Below are 20908 nucleotides of genomic sequence, written 5' to 3' on the forward strand. Positions count from 1 at the left end.
CTTTGATGCTTGAAGGCATTTTGCCATTGTCAGAGAAGACGGCAACTGCTGTTAGTGTTCTTTTACAGGGGGTTGGTGGCTATGTTAAAGCTCCACTTCATGTCATCCATTTGAAGTCTGATTTGGTGTCAGGACCGGTCACCGTAGGTTTACAAGCCACTCTTCCTGTAGAGGGAATCTCTTTTGTTATCGGGAATGATTTGGCCGGTGGTCGAGTTTCTGGTAATCCAATGTTGGTGGAAAAGCCCAGTATGGAAAATAACACCGCACAGTTAGAGCAGGAGATTCCGGGTATCTTTCCATCCTGTGCCGCGACTCATGCTATGGGCAGGAAGCGCTCTGAAGAGAAGGAGAAGGTACTGACGTCACGCTTTGCACAGGCACTTCTTGTCGAGTACCCTGAAACTAAGTGTCAGCACACACAAGTCATGGATGGAGGCAATGTTGGCAAGCTCCTTGTAGGTGGACTGAACTTTGACACAAGTGAAGATGTTCTGGACTCTATCTTTGGCAAATATGGACCACTCTTGGAAGTGCTGCTGATAAAAGACAAGGAGACCCAAAAGTCGAGAGGGTTTAGCTTTGTCACGTTTGAAAACATAAAGGACGCCAAAGATGCATAAAAGGATTTGAATGGCAAGGATTTGGATGGTCGGACCATAACAGTAGAGAAGGCAGGCCATGGGCGTCGAGGGGGCTACAGAGGAGGAAAACGTGGAGGTAGTTTCAGGGGTGGCTATGGTTCCTGGGGTGGGAGTAGTAGTTTTGGTGGCGGCCGCAGTCGTGATTACTACGGAGGCTCCCAGCAGCAGCAGCGCAGTTTTGGCAACTCTCGGCAGGATGACTATTCCCGTGGTAGCCGAGATGGGGACCGCTACTCACGTGACTACAGCACCCGAATCTACAATTGTGATTATGATTTTTATGATCAAGAGAAGAGTTGGAAGCACTGAGTGCTCAGGAGCAGCTGAGCCAAGATTCCTACACGGATTAACCCGTGAACTCCACGTTCCTAAATGCGTCCATGTCGTGAATACTTCCAGGCCTCACCACCCAACGACCATGAAACCTGGCTCTCAGCTCGGCCTCCTTCAAAAAGTGCTATAGATTTGCTTTGCTTTGGATTTTTGATCACAACTCCTTAACCTTCATTCAAAAAATGAAAAATAAAAACCAGAGGTTGATGAGATGGAGTTTGGCTTTGCAGGAGTTCAACTTGGAAATTGAGCATGTAAAGGGCAGGGACAATGTCGTTGCTGATGCTTTGTCCAGAGTCAACTAACTTTGGAAATTTCTGTAGGTTGTTTGGAAGTTTTGTTGCTTTATTTTGGGAAATATTAATTATCGTTGCTCACGGGAATTGATGATTTGGGTGTGAGTTTTACTTTTGTTTGTTAAAAAAGTTTTTGCCTGCAAAGAAAGTTTTCACTATGTTCAAACTTTCTTTCTTGAGGGGGGGGGGGGGGGGGAGTGTTACGGATTCGTCACTTCCGTTGTTGTGGTTTTCATCCACTGTGAACATTTTTGATTCCATGTACTATTATTGTTGTCGTTTAAGGGAGATCGAGGTTACTATTTTCAAAAGGTAAAAAAGTCAATGTTTTAAATGAAACCGGAACCGGACGAAGAGGAAGAGGAGGAGAAGAAGAGGGTGGAGCGAGTGAGTCGGGGAAGAAGCCTCGCTGCTTCGAGGTCTGGAGCAAACGTTGACGAACGGTGGTCACGAGCGAACTTTGGGTTTCCCGGGAAAGGGATTCTTGCGACAGAGTTGTTATCGCTGTGACAGTTCAACCTGCGTGTCAGGTTTTGGTGGTTAATTCCGAGGAGCATCATCGTCGTGCCGTTATGCCTCGAGAACGGGCCTTCGGCCATTTTGACTCTCGCGCTTTGCGCATCGCGCAAGGTTTCGCTTCGCTTCAACCATTTTCACCGCATCCAGACGTTTATCTGGTGTCTGTGTGTGTGTGTCACGGATTTTGAAGGTAAATCTGTGGTTCGCCGGCTTGGAGCCGTGAAACGTCCATACCCGAGGGTGTGATTTCCCAGTCGCCTGGAGGGCACCTTTGCGCAGCTTTGGCCGCGTTACTGTGACTGTCATACGAACGGGATTCTGGTCTCGATTGGACATCGTTCTGACGATCGCTGGAGTGGATCGACTTGGGCTTGATGCCGGAATAGAGACATTGGGGAATGTTCTTCTTTTCGCTCACTTGGAGCACAGTGAGTTATATTGTACGAACCTGATGGTACCATCAAAGGAAATATATATTGGTTGTACAATTGATTACTATTGTTGTTGTGCTGTTATTCTTTTGTGATCTTAATACAATATTTGTTTGTTGGTAACAATTGGTGTGGCTTCACCATTGATCTTTGACATACAGAATAACACATTTTTCTGCCGTGACTCCTCTCGGGGCTCGGAGGTACACCGTGACCGGGGCTTGGGGAGGAGCACGTAACACAAGCTAAAAACTCAATAACTCATCCCTTACTCTGCTCGCCACAAGCTAAAAACTCAATAACTCATCCCTTGCTCTGCTCACCACAAGCTAAAAACTCAATAACTCATCCCTTGCTCTGCTCACCACCAGCTAAAAACTCAATAACTCAGCCCTTGCTCTGCTCACCACAAGCTAAAAACTCAATAACTCATCCCTTACTCTGCTCGTTACAAGCTAAAAACTCAATAACTCATCCCTTACTCTGCTCACCACAGGCTTAAAACTCAATAACTCATCCCTTACTCTGCTCGCCACAAGCTAAAAACTCAATAACTCATCCCTCACTCTGCTTGCCACAAGCTAAAACCTCAATAACTCATCCCTTACTCTGCTCGCCACAAGCTAAAAACTCAATAACTCATCCCTTACTCTGCTCACCACAAGCTAAAAACTAAATAACTCATCCCTTACTCTGCTCGCCACAGGCTAAAAACTCAATAACTCATCCCTTACTCTGCTCGCCACAGGCTAAAAACTCAATAACTCATCCCTTACTCGACTAAGTATACAAAAACAACTTGGGGGGCAGGTTGGGTGTGTGACCAGGACGAATTGATTCGATTTTGGTTTTGGTCCCGATCCAGATCTGGCCCATCAGTGGATAAAAAAAGGAAACTGTTCAGCATGGCGGAGGAATGCGTGCTACCAAGTGCCGTCTGAGTTGGAGCTGCACCTGTTGATTTGCATCTTCCCCAATATGTAATGAACATTTCATCCACAGCAATCAAGGAATCAAATTGTGACCGAAATTGTTTTAGATTTCTAAATGTCCAATGCCCAACTTTTCCAATGAAATAGAGAAAATGCCGAGCTATTTGCTCACACAAATATGCCTCGTATAGCAAAGCTGGCCTCCGAAGGCAGCTGTGGACTTGCCCCCCCCCCCCCCCCCCCGTAATACCAAGTTCTTAATTGAGAAATAAACATAAAAACTGAAGTCTGCAAGGCATTTCTCCTTCGCTCAATGGTGCACTGCTCGTACCAACGTGTTGGCACTCCACCATCACATTTGGTTCTCCTGCATTTTGTGGAATCGAAAGCTATCAACATTATTGGAATCTCCCAAATCTGTGATTTTAATCTTTCAACTTTAACGTCTTAACTTCTTAACAGGTGGTCTTCAATAAAGATTTTCTAAAAGTGGCCAGGTACTTCTATGCCAAATTTTGCAGCTGGGCATATTGGATCAAGGTTACTTCATGCCAGGTGTGGAGAGGATTGGCTCAGAAATAAAGGAATCATGTGTAATTGTAATTTTGTTGAAAAGAAGGAAGACTTTTAAGGAAACAGAAAAGACATTACATCACGGCCCCCTGTAGGAGGAGGGGGAGATGTGATGTTTGAACAACATTGTTGGAAATAATGCACATTACCTGAGTGTGATGTGCAAGTTTGTTATGGTATTTTATCTTTTTTCCTCCTGCTCTCACCCCAATCCCCCAGCCCACAGATGCCCCCCATGGCTGTGTTGTTTTTCTGCCTAGCGGTTCTCACTTCGCCCATCTACCCAGTATTTTCTTCCCAGCTCAGTTCAAAGGGAGTAACAGCTACTCTTGATGCAAAATGGCCACACACACACCTGCTTTTGGAGGCCAGGTAATTGAAGAAAAATCATGCTATAGAGAATTGTATATTTTTGTCACAATTTTTTTTCCCATATACATGGGTGTAGGCTCATGGAAGAGCTAAATAACAAAGGGTAGCAGGATCGCAAGCTACCAAAGTGTATAGGGAGGGAGGTCGACGTACATGAAGAAGAATACCAATTATACAGTCACGTGAAAAAGTAAGTACACCCCATGTAAAGTTTTGACTTTTTCAACATATTTCAACATACAGCTATTTGATCTTCATTTCAACAATATTGATAGATAAAGGTGATATTATACAACAAATATCATGAAACATTTACATTTTGTAGTCCATTGTATAATTTAAATAAACATGAATGCAAATTTCGCATGTGGAAAAAGTAAGTACACCCTTGGCTCTAATAGGTGGTATTGCCCACTTTGGCAGAAACAACCTCAAGTAGGCGTTTCTTATAACTGTCCAACAGTCTCTGTCATCGACTGGGAGAAATTTTTGCCCACTCCTCCATGCAGAATTCTTTCAGTTGTGCGATGTTTGAGGGGTTTCTTGCATGCACAAAACCACTGTTTAGAGGCCATTTTTCCCCGCAAAGCGGGGGTTGGCCTTTTTCGGGGACCATGGTTGTTGTTGTTGTTTTTTGGTCCCCTTTTTTGAAGCAATGTTTTACGGCCGGATGCCCTTCCTGCCGCCAACCCTGTTTGTCGCCTTTTACGACAAGCAGGGAATTACCAGTGAACTGGTACTCAATTAGCCGACCTCGGAAGGATGACAGGCTGAGTCAACCCCCCCCCTGGCGTTAATTCAGCGATCGACCGGGATTCGAACCCAGGATCCTTGGATCCTAAGCTGGCACCCTAGCCGCTAGCCCAACACCAGGGATTTCTTGCATGCACAGCTCGTTTCAAATCCCCCCACAACATCTCGATGAGATTTAGATCTGGGCTTTGACTTGGCCATTCCAGAACCCTCCATTTCTTTCTTTTCAGCCATTCCTTGGTGGATTTACTGGTATGTTTAGGGTCATTGTCATGTTGCAAGGTCCACCTTCAGTTGAGCTTCAACTCACCGATAGATGGCTTCAGATTATCCTCAAGCACCCTCTGGTACAATGAAGAATTCATAGTGGATTATATGATGGTGAGCTGCCCAGGCCCTGATGCAGCAAAGCTGCCCCAAACCATAATATTTCCACCACCATGCTTTACAGTTGGTATCAGGTTCTTGTGGTCAAATGCTGTCTTTGGTTTTTGCCAAACAAGTCTTCTGGTACTGTGGCCAAATAGCTCTACCTTTGACTCATCTGCCCAGAGCACAATTCTTCCAGAAGTGCTGGTCTTTGCCTAGGTGTTCATTGGCAAACTTTAGTCTTGCCCTGATGTTCTTCCTGGACAGCAAAGGTTTCCTCCTGGCGCACCTCCCATGTAGAGCAAATTTGTGCAGCCTCTTTCTAATGGTAGACTCGTGCACTTTGACATCAACAGTGGCAAGAGCTACCTGTAGGTCCCGTGATGACATTCTGGGGTTCTGAGAGACTTCTTTCAGCATCTTGTTGTCTGCTTTCGGGCTGAACTTGCTGGGGCGGCCTGGCCTGAACAAGTCGGCAATTGTTTGGAATCTTCTCCACTTGTAGATGATCTTCCGGACAGTCGAATGATTGATTTCAAATTGTTTGGAGATCTTTTTAAATCCCTTCCCAGACTCATAGGCATCTACAGTCACGTGAAAAAGTAAGTACACCCCATGTAAAGTTTTGACTTTTTCAACATATTTCAATATACAGCTATTTGATCTTCATTTCAACAATATTGATAGATAAAGGTGATATAATATAACAAATACCTTACTTATACCTTACTCTGCTCGCCACAAGCTAAAAACTCAATAACTCATCCCTTACTCTGCTCGCTACAAGCTAAAAACTCAATAACTTAGACCTTACTCTGCTCGCCACAAGCTAAAAACTCAACTCGGCCCTTACCCTGCCTCTTATACCTCTCCCACCCCTACCTCCCACCGCCTTCCCATGCCTCCTACCCCCAAGCCCTCTCCCTCCTGTTGTACTTGTGTGCTTTCCTCTCTCTCCCCATCTTGTCTGATGTGCATCATCTTGTGCATCTTGTCTTCCATCTTGTCTCCCATCTTGTCTCCCGCTCCCTTTATTGTATGTTTTGTGTGTCCGTTTCTTTTTTTGTGATTGGTGTTAGCTCTTACACGAGCCTCGATGTTGTATACAAAAAAAAATTTAAAAATGAAATTTGCTTAGCTTTATTTATCTCTAACCATTGTATTATTATGGATCCAATCATTCCAGAGTTGCCATACTATGGAATTATTCCATAAAAACATTGCCTCAAACAGGGAACCATGATTGTCATGGGGCCTGCAAGGCTAACCCCCGCACTAGTGGGGAAAATGGCCTTAAAACGATCATTCAATCATTCCAGAGTTGTTAGGGTTGCTTATTAGCCCGTCCCGTGTGCAGCAGGAGACGGGGTATTGTAATCAGTTCTTTGTGTCTGTAAAATTTTCACCAAAGCTTTATTATGATGGAGAAGGCAAATTAATAATTTTGTCAAAAGGTTAAAGGTCAGCGTCACATAAAATCGTCAATTGTCATCCGATTGACCTGAAAATTTAAGAACTTGCATATTGGGTCACTGAATTGGTTTACCAATCAAAAGCTAGAAGCCCATTTTTTTAGGTTAAAAGGTCAAAGGTCAAGAAAAAAAAACACCTTGAGCGGCCATTTTTCCCCGCAAAGCGGGGGTTGGCCTTTTTCGGGAACCGTGCTTGTTGTTGTTTTTTGTTGGTCCCCTTTTTGAACCAATGTTTTACGGCCGGATGCCCTTCCTGCCGCCAACCCTTTTTGTCTTGTCGCCTTTTACGACAAACAGGGAATTACCAGTGAACTGGTACTCAATTAGCCGACCTCGGAAGGATGACAGGCTGAGTCAACCCCGCTGGCGTTAATTCAGCGATCGACCGGGATTCAAACCCAGGATCCTAGGATCCTAAGCTGGCACCCTAGCCGCTAGCCCAACACCAGGCTCAAGTTTTCAGGTCAAGGTTGAGGTCAAGGTTGAGTAAAATCTATTTCCAGCCACTTGACCTAAAATTTCAGGAATTTGCATATTGGGTCACTGAATTGGTTCAACAATGAAAATCTGCACGCCGATTGTTTTCATTTTGAGGCAAAGGTCAAAGGTCAGCGTCACAAAATCGTCAATTTTCATCTGATTGACCTGAAAATTTAAGAATTGGGTAACTGAATTTGGTTCACCAATCAAAAGTAACAAGTCAATTGTTTTTTTAGATCAAAAGGTCAAAGGCCAAGGTTGAGTAAAATCAGTTTTCATTCAATTGACCTGAAATTTTAAGAATTTGCATATTGGGTCACAGAATTGGTTCACCAATCAAAAGCTCGAAGCTGATTGTTTTTTTTAGATCTGAAGCTCAAAGGTCAAGGCTGCATAAAATCATCAATTTTCACTTTGTTTTTTTTTTTTATGGTTTTCGTTATTTTGAGCATACGGAAGAAGAAGAAGACAACCGAGTACAAACGGACGCGGACGGGTTTTGCATTTTTACATGCTTTCCTAAGGGGCTTTCTTATCCGAAAGTGCCAGGTCAAACTGTCGAAATTTTCTTACGTTGCATTTTTGTGTCGTACCTTTAGAATAGAGCAGTTTGCAATAAAAACTTTTCTCGGGTGCAAATTTCTGATTAAGACCCTTCGTGGACCCTTATAAGACGCCTTATATGCAAATGCCGGTGATTTCATTTATTACGCATGTGTTTTGTATTCAGTATTCAATGTAGATGTCATAAAATAATTATCGGCCTCAGGTGCAAATATTTCCGAAAAAGGGTTTAAAGGGTTTTTTAAGGGGCTGCCACTTCCAAATGCTGGAAATGCACAACTCAAGAAATGGGTTTTGTTGGATCTCAAGGTAATGTAACACGATTAAGAGCATCAAACCTTTTGGGCGTGGGTTTATGATTAAACTCTGTCCAGCTCTCGGTCTATGTAGCATGTCCAGCACAACCGTCCTGGAGGTGACTTCAGAAGTACGTCCACACTATTGTCATGCCATAGTCATCCACTAAGCGGTGTTATGAAACAAGCCAAGACCCGTAACATAAATGTTGACCTATGTTTTTCTGCATGCTACAAACTGCTCGCAACATCACGGAATCGGGAGACTGTATGTAGGGATGACCCCCTGCCCCATACATGTAATGCAACCCGAAAGAAATAGCACCGCAAAGCGGGCGTAACCCCTTAGCCCATGCATGGTGGAAACCAATTTCAAGATGGCTGCCGTGGCGGCCATATTAAAAATCGCAGCGCGCCCATTTTCGAAAGGAACCTTCCTCTACTCAACCCCAACACACACTGCAAAAATGTATTTAATCGGACAAGCCGTTATGCTCGAAATTGACGGAAACCAAAAGTTGACGGACGCCCGGACGACGCCTGTGACGACAATACCCCTTAGCCCAATTTGGGCTGAGGGGTGAAAACTGCAAAATGCATACTAAGGTAAAGTATTAAGTGAGGTGGCTCCAATCACGCACAGCGAGAGCATGTCATGTGTTGGCATTTGAACTGGGGTAAATACAACTACCTGCACCTTGGTTATACAAATACAAGCGAACAAGAGCTTGTATTTGTATTCCATGGGTTAGACATTAAAGCACAATCTATAAACTTGTCATGGAACATCTTTTGGATTTGAACACATAGCGTCGGACATGAATGAAGCTGCATGGAATCGTTTTTCACATTGTGCGTTAATTTCTGGTTGGAAAGTGATCGTTTGTTTTTTTTTAATGAAATCGTCATCATCATCATCATCATCATCATCATCATATTCATCATCATCATCATATTCATCAGCATCATCATATTCATCATCATCATCATATTCATCATCATCATCATATTCATCATCATCATCATATTCATCATCATCATATTCATCATCATCATATTCATCATCATCATATTCATCATCATCATATTCATCATCATCATATTCATCATCATCATATTCATCATCATCATCATATTCATCATCATCATATTCATCATCATCATATTCATCATCATCATATTCATCATCATCATATTCATCATCATCATATTCATCATCATCATATTCATCATCATCATATTCATCATCATCATATTCATCATCATCATATTCATCATCATCATATTCATCATCATCATATTCATCATCATCATTCATCATCATCATTCATCATCATCATTCATCATCATCATCATCATCATCATCATCCATACTCACTCAATGCCGTGTGTTGGTGTTGCCCCGAAGCAGTTACTAAGATACAATCCTGGTTGCGTCACCACTCCACCTCAGGAAGTCAGGGCAAGAATTTGTAATTTGTTTCGGGTGCTCGAGATAACTCGCCTACTCTTTGCGAAGGACAACATGGGATCTTTCACGTGCAGCGACTAAGTCGGTAGACGGGACGCCAAGTTTAGCGTCCATCCGATGGACGGGCACACACGTTGATGAATCTGTGAAACACCGGGATGATGGTTTATATCTGGGTCTGGATTCCAACCTAGGCTAGACGGCCGAGAGGCGAGTGTGCGTACTTCTCGGCCATGGCGTGCCATCCCCTTTATGTGCCACTGAGGTGCTACATATGATTTGCAAGCTTAAACATATCGGTGTGAGCCCATTGGTGACACGACAGCTGCTACAATCAGAATGTGCCACTCTAAATGATGTTTGATTTTGTTTTATGAACAAGTCTCTTAAGTGCGCTGTAGATGTTTTGTCGTTTGCGTGACGGTGTGTCGTGCTTTTCCCACCAGTTTAAAGGTTGGAGTAGAACTTTGTATCATGTATGTATAACAGGCAGAAGGACATAAAAATGTGCTGACATTGCTCCTCATGTGAATTACTTGTACAAGGAAGTCTGTAGATAATGAACAAATAGTTTCCATCTTGAGCCGTCTCACTGCCGGTCTCATCCTCTGCTTTATAACATCCGCACCCGCACGGTTCAGCTGAGCCGCACACTTTCAACCACCACTACCCACTACGCCCTCCTCGTTAACCTCTCAGCATGGACACTCTTTGCTTTCCTCCACTTCGTTGTCCCCCTTTTCTCTTAGTCCACCTGTTCGATCGCACCTTTTACCTCTGATACTTTAACCCAAACTGAACTGGGTGATTTTGAGCTTTCCTGGACTGGTCTTGGCCGTCGATGATCCGATGAACTTGAGAATGTGCACACGCACAGATCATCATGTAATGAACGCTATGGCAAAATTATGTTTTTCATGTCAATTTGTGCAACTATTGCCTTATTATATTGTTCTATAATTATTGAGCACGTCTTACATACACAACATGCTAAAGCACTCAGAAGATGGTACAGGCCAATTAATTTACAGCATGAGTGTCATAATGCATGTAGGCCTTATTCACATGTTTGTTGTACATGAACATATGCAGAAATTGCAGGTTTTTAGGACATGCGACTACTAATTGTCATGACATCTGAATGGTAAGTCCGATTTGGACCTATGTGGTATCAAAATGTGCACAAGACCCCAGAGAACAACAAAGTCATGAGAGGTGACTGTGAAATCCCCAGCAGTTGCAAAAAAATGTCGAGGGGGGCCTCCCGGGTTCCCCCTCCCATAACCCATCCCCACTGCCAGTGCAGTTATGGTTGAGGCAGCAGTCCATCGCCACCTCTCAACTCCCATCGCCACCTCTCAACTCCCATCGCCACCTCTCAACTCCCATCGCCACCTCTCAACTCCCATCGCCACCTCTCAACTCCCATCGCCACCTCTCAACTCCCATCGCCACCTCTCAACTCCCATCGCCACCTCTCAACTCCCATCGCCACCTCTCAACTCCCATCGCCACCTCTCAACTCCCATCGCCACCTCTCAACTCCCATCGCCACCTCTCAACTCCCATCGCCACCTCTCAACTCCCATCGCCACCTCTCAACTCCCATCGCCACCTCTCAACTCCCATCGCCACCTCTCAACTCCCATCGCCACCTCTCAACTCCCATCGCCACCTCTCAACTCCCATCGCCACCTCTCAACTCCCATCGCCACCTCTCAACTCCCATCGCCACCTCTCAACTCCCATCGCCACCTCTCAACTCCCATCGCCACCTCTCAACTCCCATCGCCACCTCTCAACTCCCATCGCCACCTCTCAACTCCCATCGCCACCTCTCAACTCCCATCGCCACCTCTCAACTCCCATCGCCACCTCTCAACTCCCATCGCCACCTCTCAACTCCCATCGCCACCTCTCAACTCCCATCGCCACCTCTCAACTCCCATCGCCACCTCTCAACTCCCATCGCCACCTCTCAACTCCCATCGCCACCTCTCAACTCCCATCGCCACCTCTCAACTCCCATCGCCACCTCTCAACTCCCATCGCCACCTCTCAACTCCCATCGCCACCTCTCAACTCCCATCGCCACCTCTCAACTCCCATCGCCACCTCTCAACTCCCATCGCCACCTCTCAACTCCCATCGCCACCTCTCAACTCCCATCGCCACCTCTCAACTCCCATCGCCACCTCTCAACTCCCATCGCCACCTCTCAACTCCCATCGCCACCTCTCAACTCCCATCGCCACCTCTCAACTCCCATCGCCACCTCTCAACTCCCATCGCCACCTCTCAACTCCCATCGCCACCTCTCAACTCCCATCGCCACCTCTCAACTCCCATCGCCACCTCTCAACTCCCATCGCCACCTCTCAACTCCCATCGCCACCTCTCAACTCCCATCGCCACCTCTCAACTCCCATCGCCACCTCTCAACTCCCATCGCCACCTCTCAACTCCCATCGCCACCTCTCAACTCCCATCGCCACCTCTCAACTCCCATCGCCACCTCTCAACTCCCATCGCCACCTCTCAACTCCCATCGCCACCTCTCAACTCCCATCGCCACCTCTCAACTCCCATCGCCACCTCTCAACTCCCATCGCCACCTCTCAACCTCCCATCGCCACCTCTCAACTCCCATCGCCACCTCTCAACCTCCCATCGCCACCTCTCAACTCCCATCGCCACCTCTCAACTCCCATCGCCACCTCTCAACTTCCATCGCCACCTCTCAACTCCCATCGCCACCTCTCAACTCCCATCGCCACCTCTCAACTCCCATCGCCACCTCTCAACTCCCATCGCCACCTCTCAACTTCCATCGCCACCTCTCAACTTCCATCGCCACCTCTCAACTCCCATCGCCACCTCTCAACTCCCATCGCCACCTCTCAACTCCCATCGCCACCTCTCAACTTCCATCGCCACCTCTCAACTCCCATCGCCACCTCTCAACTCCCATCGCCACCTCTCAACTCCCGTCGCCACCTCTCAACTCCCATCACCACCTCTCAACTCCCATCGCCACCTCTCAACTCCCATCGCCACCTCTCAACTCCCATCGCCACCTCTCAACTCCCATCGCCACCTCAGAAACCCCTTCAAACCAAGTTATCTTGGTCTTCTTTGAGCCTTGATCATGTAATTAACAAAAATGCAATGTATTGGGTTTTGAACTTGGGGCTACAACTTCATGAGGATCATCGTGTCGACATCAAACACGTCACCTCTTGCTTTGTCATGACAATGCTGTGACACAAAGGTTAAACTAATCTCGTATTCCTCCTCATTTTTCACCTTGCAGTGAATTTTTAGCTGAAGAAGGAGAGGAGACTTTTTGGGAGTTTGTCCAGACTGTTTTGGACTTTTCCTATGTTCAAGGTATGAATCATATATATTTACCTCCACCACCAAAGGTGGATCCACCCCCACCACCACCGAAGGTGGACGGAGGTTATGTTTTCACCACTGTCTGTTTGTTTGTTACTTGCAAAATCGAAGATTTTTCAAGTATATTGGTCGGTTGCGTTTGTGGTTCTGTCTGTTTGTCACTGGCCTACAGGTCACAATTCTAAACAGATCGTCACGAAACGTCACCAAGTTGTATAGGTCGTCCCAATTGAGAAGCCGATTGATTTTGAGGTCAAAGGTCATCTGGAGGTAAAATTTCTAAAATCACCATTTTAAATCCGATTGACTTGAAAATTGAATAGCATTTGCATATCGAGTCACTAAATTGGGAAACATACTATTTTTGAGGTCAAGAGGTCAAAGGTCAACTCATGGTCAAATTTTAAAAATCATCAATTTTCATCTAAAAAAACCATCAATTCTCAACCGATTGACTTGAAAATTGAACAGCATTTGCATATCGAGTCACTAAATTGGGAAACATACTATTTTTGAGGTCAAAAGGTCAAAGGACAACTCAAGGTCAAACTTCCAAAATCATCACTTTTTATCTGAAAAACCGTCAATTTTCATCCGATTGACTTGAAAATTGAACAGCATTTGCACATTGAGTCACTAAATAGGGAAACCAACTATTTTTGAGGGCAAAAGGTCAAAGGTCAACTCAAGGTCAACCTTCCAAAATCATAATTTTCCATCGCTTGGCTTCCATAATAGATCTGAAAATCGTCACTTTTCTTCCTGTTGACCCGAGCTTTGATCAAGATTAACAATTTTAATCTTTAGTCTAGTAGGAAGACTAGGTCCCCCTGCACCCCCCGGAGATATACTTCTAATCAGTGTTTCTAGATTGGAAAAAATGTGTAGAAAATGACTAGCTATGGCCCCAAGCTGAAAAAATGTCCCACATACCATTTTTATGCAAATTACTGCTGCCATTATCAAAAAAACGATTTTTGACATATCTCAGCCAATATTGCAGATAATTGAAAAATGAAGGTGTCTAGACCCATGTTTTGAAGGGCATAGATCATGATAGAACTATTCATAACATGATTACATGTGTCTATGGTATACTAGTATGCTAATTAGTGCTTTATTTACAAAATAATCACAGTTTTACGAAATAATAGACTCATATTAAGGTCCGTCTACACAGACGTTAACACAAAGTTTTATTTTTCTAAATATTACAACTGTCAAAATAGTCCTAGCACTCAATGTGACCACTCTTCTCTTGCTTGTTTTAGATAAACATCATTAGCATTAGTGATTCTACACTGAGTCAGTCATCATCATTTTCATCGAAATCGTCAGAGTCAAACTCTTCTTCTCCTTCCTCTTCCTCCTCCTCTTCGTGCTCTCCTGTGTTCAGAAGATCCACCAGTGAGGTTGGTAGGATGGGACCACTGGACCACATTGGTTTCAACAGTCCTTCATCAGTCCTTATCCATCCTTGCTCCTCATAAGGTTTTGGCTTTTCGATGATAGGTTGATCGGCTCTTTTGTACAATGCTACGCGGTGGTTCACACGCTGGATGTGCGGCTTCAGGGCAGACTGGCATGGAGGAAGGCGAGCCAGATCAACCTTGGACTTGGATGTGAGGGTCTTGTCCTCTCCCACCATTTTTCGTAGCAGCTTGGCACGGACAATGTCCACTGATGACTCGCGACTCTGGCCGTACATCACACAGGTGAATTTTTCTAACTGCCTCTCCACCTCAGGGTTGGCATCCCAGTTGTCACCCAGTTCACCGAATGCCCTGTGAAACCTGGGATTCTTCTCCAGCTTTTTCAAGGGCCCGACTTTTCCCTTCCCTTTGAAGGCACTGGTGCAGTCTTCTCCGCTGAACACATAGTACCCCAGGAGAGTGGCACAGTAGTCCTCTCCCAGGGATTCTGCCAGCTCAGAGACGTTGACAAGTTGGCGATGCTTCCCTGACCCTGTATCCAGGTACACCGTCAGCTTGATGTTGTGGGCATGGTGGAGCAGGATCAGGAGGATGTCTGTGTCCGGTGTTCTGACTACAGCGTTCTTGTATCCGATGGTAGCAGCATGATGGAGGTACAGAACCACCCTGGTATCAGTCTCTTCCTGGTTGCTGTAGATCGTGGGGAGTTCACGTACCTCGACCTGAAACACAAAAAGGCACCGCATTTCAATCACCAGTCACTGCCAGTTTCAGATCTAGACAAACATCACAGGTAATCACCTTTTTTTCAGGAAAAATTACAAATTGAATCGCCATTCACGAAGGGCTTTCAATTTTACCTTGCCATTCGTTGAGGCAAGTTGGTGGGCCTTCCCCTCCACGATCAGCACAGCCATCTCTGTTCTCTCCAGCCTGGTAGCTGCCTCTTGTCCACTCCACACTTTCAGAAGAAGCTGGCACATCTGCTTTTTGTTGTCGTCATTTGCAAGGAACATTTTGAAGTCATATGGCTTCCTGGTTGCTGGTCCAGCCAGAATGATCTTCTCTGAGCTGCCCCGCCTCAGCCTTTCCTGCGCTTTGATTGACTCAGGATGGTAACTGTCAGTGGAGAACAGAAAGTGCTGCTTGGCCTGAAAGCCTGTAGAATACCCTGGCGAAGTTGGAGGGCAACATTTTGGTTCTTGTTTGTGCTTCCGAGTGTGAATGCTCGTGCGAGAGCATTGGAAACTGTTATGTTTGAGCTGTGCACAAGCCAGAAAGAAATGACATCACATTTGTCATGATCAACCTTCGTGAAGTGGATATGCTCCTTGATTGGGTCATTCTGTAGGCGTTTCAGTAGTTTCTCTGACCGATAATTTGAGTTCTCATATCCATTCAGTTTCAGTTCCTCGACATAGAGCAAGCGCAAGGAAGAAAGCTGTAGAACTTTATTCTGCTGGATGACCTGGGTTTGAATGTGTTCCAGTACTGAGTTGAATGCCTTTTCATGGGCGGCTGACATGCAAGCCTGCTCCTTTGGTGCTTCGGCTCTGTGAATCGCACGCTCATAGTTGTAGAATGCTGTGCGGAAAGCTTTAAAACATGACGGATGGTGTTTGGCCTCACATGCAAAGAGGTCTTTGTTTTTCACCTTTCGATGGAGTCGATAGAGACCCATTTTCTCAGCCCGTGTTTCGATTTGCTCCCATGCATTTTCTTTGTTTTTAAAGGATGGGAAGGTTGTAGGCCTCTCAGTATTGCGATGAGCATCTTTGGTCTCAACTTTCTCACAAAATATACACTCTGGCGGGAAGATGGGTTCAGCAGAACCTCCTGGTTTACGAGGAGAGTGATGCCATGATGAGGTTGATGGCCCTGGTTCTGTATCATCTCCCAGACGATGAAAGTGGCGGACAAAGTGCTTATAACACTTGCTGTGATATCCTACTCTTTCTAGGTCATCAGGAAGAGTTGCCGGGATCTGATCACATACTGATTGCATACGACATGGGGAGTCATGCGGTTGGTTGAGACGTCTATCCCGGATCTTTTGAAGCAGTTGCAGTTTTTCTGAAGCAGATCCTTTAATTTTACGGAGGGGCGTGAAATCCCCATGATCAGACATGGATGGTACATGAAGGATGCATGTAGGAGGAGAGCTTTGGGCTGCAGGTTCTACACTCCGTTTTCTTTTGGGCATGCTTGCTGTCGATGTCTACCATCACTGTTAAATGACAAATAAGAAATCACGAATGATGTTAAAAGTGCCTGTGAAAGGAGGCTCTGAGTTTTCAGTGAGGTAACAGAGGTTCTGAGTCATGTTCTACACTAGGGTACTTTTTAGCTGACTAAACCATGTTTAGTGGCATCAAAAGTGCTAATAGCTAAAACATCTAAATTCTTCCACACTAACGTTAGCTATCTAGGCCAATGAAACATTGTGCTAAGTTACTGTAGCTAGCTCAGCTGTCGTGCCTCTTTCTGGTTCAATTCATATACAGAAGTCAACAGATATGTCTCGTGTTTGGCATTAACAAAAGTTTAAGTTACACCGACATTAGGAACATACTGTACATAGATGAGGCTAGCTTTAACGTTAGCTAACATGGTGCTAGCTGGCTCAGCTGTTATTCTGCCTGTTTATGATTTCATGCAGAAACTGAAGTCAAGAGTGTGAGTAACATTATAGTTAGCATCTTACCTGGCTAGATTGGAGGATGAATACCAAGAACAACACACAGATGGAATGGAAGACTGAACTTTCAACTGAGGTATTCAATAACATCAACGTTACCAATTGATACGAGCGCACGACATTACCAATTGATACGAGCGCGCGAGCGCGCATGTTACATGGATGGAAATGTAAAATGGCAGCTATAGCAGCACTAATTTGGATCTCTAGTCTGTCATTTCTGCACTGTGATTGGATAACATAAAAAAATATGTTTGGGAGTTAACAGCAGGAGTTGGTAGATTTTACGTGGGCTGGGTGAGAAACCTTTAAATAAGCAAGTGAAAATCTCTCGCAATACAAAGTCAATGGTGGGAAGAAAAGTTGAGTGGTACCAATGTTACTGCCAATGTCCCGCCCCTATGCAAGACTCAGGAGCATCTTGTTGACATTTAACCTTGAAAATACCTGGGTTTAGACCCCTTATGTACCATGTTAAGTTATCTGCAGTATTAACGTATCCTTATCATTTGTAAAACTGATTATTTTGTAATTACAGCATTAATATGCATACTAGTATACCATAGACACATGTAATCATGTTATGAATAGTTCTATCATGATCTATGCCCTTCAAAACATGGGTCTAGACACCTTCATTTTTCAATTATCTGCAATATTGGCTGAGATATGTCAAAAATCGTTTTTTTGATAATGGCAGCAGTAATTTGCATAAAAATGGTATGTGGGACATTTTTTCAGCTTGGGGCCATAGCTAGTCATTTTCTACACATTTTTTCCAATCTAGAAACACTGATTAGAAGTATATCTCCGGGGGGTGCAGGGGGACCTAGTCTTCCTACTAGACTTGATGAAATGGACAATTTGCTGTATCAATGGAATGTTTTTTCTTGGGGAGGGCGGGTGGTGGATTTTGCAAGTATCGTACTCCGCATGACGTCTTCTTGTTTGTTTGTTTGTTTGTTTGACTGCGAGCAGGATATCAAAAAGTTATGGACATATTCGGACGAAATCTGGTGGACAGGTTGAGTGTGTGACCAAGACGGAATGATTCGATTTCGGTGAAGATCCAGATCCTGATCCAGATACAAGATTTTTTTTTTTTAATCATGCCTCCACTGACAAAATCACTGGAGGCATTACGATTTTTGGTTAGCCGTCCATCTGTCCGTTGGCCCATGCTTCCATGATAAGTATTCGTTTCCGCAATAACTTAAGAACGTGGTTGAAGGGATCCAAGTCAAACTTGGTACAAGTATCTATGATGATGTAAAGAGGAACTGAATAGATTATGGGGTCAAGAGGTCAGAGGTCCTGTTCGTTTAAAAATTCTGTTACCGAGTTAACTTGTGGACCGGTGATGGGATTTTGACCAAACTTGGTACAAGTATATATTATGATGCAAAGATGAACTCGTTAGATTTTGGCATCAGTAGGTCAAAGGTCAGAGGCCATGTAGGTCATATCAGGTAAAAATGTGATACTTAAGACCAGTTGAAAGGATTTAAATCAAACTTGGTACAAGTATGTATAAACCTCCGTCAGTGCGTCTATCTATGATAGATTATTTGTTACTAAAAGGTCAAAGGTGATAGGTCACATTAAAACTCATGTTAATGTTATCTCATTGGCTATGTGATTTTAACCGAACCAAGTACATGTACCATGATATATATGTACAGAATAGATAATGCGGTCAAATGGTCTTGAGCTTTTAGGTCAAAGTTCGAGTAAGCAAAGACAATGTGGGTGGAGCTAGATCACGTGACGTCAAATTATGTTTGGTTTTTTTAACTGATTCTTCACCATTGAGAGATGGGGCCAAAAAGCATGTATATTATGATATCTAAAAACGTTGTGTACGAGTTATGCCAAGACCTGGTGGATGAGTTGAGTAGGTGACGAGGACGATTTGATTAAATTTTGGTCCAGGTGCGGATACAGATACGGCCTCTCGGTGGGATCCAAAACGTAAACTGCTCAGCCTAGCGGAGGTAGGTGTGTGCTCTACAGAGTGCTGTTCTTGTTTGTGTTGTTATTTAAAGTTCGGCACCACTGATTATGATAATTAAAAAGATTGTATAACTTTTTTTAACCACAAGGAAATATGACACTTTTCAATATTTTTAGGAGAAAATTTGAAGGAAATCTCCAAAACTCAGCTGAGTAGGTGACATCACCTGTGATTTTGTAGCCTGATGTTGATGAGTTTGATTTTCTATCTCTGCAGTGTATTGTCTGTGATCATTGTACTTTTGCTGAGAGTGTGATTCTGCATTAATCCTTCAGCTTTAGAGTCTCAGTTGTATGACCTGCTGATCAAGAAGGCAGCGCAGTTCCTTTCACCTGTGCAACTTTCACTGCTCAAGTTTTCTCTTTCGATGCGGACATACTCTCCCACCGTACACATGTGTCAACAGGTATGCATCTGAAGCTGGGGAAATGCATGGCTTAATCAAGCAGGCAATGATGGAAATATAACTTGCTGCCTTTAAATCACATGCTGCTTATTTTTCACCTGTGCGGTATATTGCATTTCATATCTACAGCTGGCCGAAGAGGAGTCTCCACCTGTTGGCTGTGAGGCATTCATTGTGGTACATGGGAAAACATCCTGCGTACCGGAAGACCTTACCAAACTGCTCATTTCAGCAGGAGACAGGTAAAAATGTATTGGCTGCTTCATCTTCCTCGATTCAACTCCCGAACTATCCTGATAACGTGTGATACAAATTGTCTGAAAACTCGATTTTCAGACCAGGAACTAGGCACCCAAGTGGCCAGACTGATGCTTTGTCAAAATAAAGGAATTAACCAGTTAGAAGGTTAATTAAAACGCGAGAATAAAAAGTGCCGACGTTTCGGCATTGCCCTTTTTTCTGCTCCTACGAAAGCAAGGCCCAAAACGTCAGCACTTTTTATGTTTTATGCAGATTTTTTTTTTTGTATACTCAGTTGAGGCTCATGTAAGAGCTAATACATCGAATATATAATAAAGGGAGCGGGAGACAAGAGGGGGAGGGAGAGGGAAACACAACAACAGTAGAGAACAGGGACATCGGGAGATCTGTGGAAGGGAGAGGGCTGCAGGTGGGGTACACGCGATAAATCAGATGGGGACACTATTGGACTTTCAGGAAAGAAAAAGGAATTTGAAAGAGTTGGATTTGGTGTGGATTAATGGGGGGTTGAAAAGATCAAGGTTTTGGATGGGGGAAGATAAGAGATGGTGGTGAACAGCTGTTTTAAAGACCGAGAGGGAGGAGTGGGATTGAAGAGAGTGAGGGAGTTTGTTCCAAAGGCGGGAGAAAAGAGAAATGAAGGAGTGAAGGTGAGCAAAGAGTCTTGATTTTGGCAGTTTCACCAGAAGAGGGTTGCTGGCAGATCTTGTGCGTCCTGCAGGAATATTTGGGGGAGAGAGCCCAGAGAGAGTAGGGGGTGCAAGGCCGGGGAGGAGTTAGCAGACGACAGAAATACCGCCAACCTGCCTGCGGTGAGTGAGAGACAGACCCTCAGAATCAGCTTCATCACGGGAGATTCCAATGATTCTGAAAGCTTTGGTTTCTACAGCGTGAAGACGAGCTAGGTGTGAGGCAGGTGCACCAGCCCAGGGGGGAGAGCAGGACTCCATTAAGCTGCAGATGAAAGCTTTGTATGTGGAGAGAAGCTCAGAGTTGCAAAGGAGGGACTTCGCACGACGGAGGATGCCCAGTCGGTTACTGGCTTTGGAGGCCAGCTTGGAAATGTGGTTTTCCCAAAAAAGATCATGGCAGATAGTGAGACCCAAAAGCTTGAGCGACAGAACTTCTTGGAGAGGATTGTTGAGAAAGTGGACGGGAGGGTTGTCCAGTCGGACTTTACGAAGATGCATCG

At 44.6% G+C, this 20908-nt stretch overlaps 2 protein-coding genes across 4 annotated transcripts in view; one reads left to right on the top strand and one right to left on the bottom strand.

Moving 5' to 3' along the window:
• UGGT1 (UDP-glucose glycoprotein glucosyltransferase 1) overlaps positions 1 to 20908 on the top strand; it is a 214204-nt gene that overhangs the window by 8077 nt on the left and 185219 nt on the right. For all 3 annotated transcript variants that reach the window (XR_013623012.1, XM_078775372.1, XM_078775373.1), the window contains exons 2-5: positions 3948 to 4100; positions 12819 to 12895; positions 19325 to 19455; positions 19585 to 19697. Coding sequence is in view for 2 of the 3 variants with exons in the window: in XM_078775372.1 (XP_078631498.1) it covers positions 3955 to 4100; positions 12819 to 12895; positions 19325 to 19455; positions 19585 to 19697 (467 nt within the window). In the remaining variant the exon portion in view is untranslated. The remainder of the gene's footprint in view (positions 1 to 3947; positions 4101 to 12818; positions 12896 to 19324; positions 19456 to 19584; positions 19698 to 20908) is intronic.
• Positions 14069 to 15480, bottom strand: LOC144891676 (uncharacterized). The gene is made up of 2 exons (XM_078775376.1): positions 15198 to 15480; positions 14069 to 15059 (listed from the first exon to the last, which is right to left on the bottom strand). The coding sequence occupies exons 1-2, from the start codon at positions 15351 to 15353 to the stop codon at positions 14211 to 14213; spliced, it is 1005 nt and encodes a 334-aa protein (XP_078631502.1). The 5' UTR covers positions 15354 to 15480; the 3' UTR covers positions 14069 to 14210.

Source organism: Myxine glutinosa, chromosome 4 (assembly GCF_964187855.1).
Source record: "Myxine glutinosa chromosome 4, kmMyxGlut1.1, whole genome shotgun sequence".
NCBI lineage: Eukaryota > Metazoa > Chordata > Myxini > Myxiniformes > Myxinidae > Myxine > Myxine glutinosa.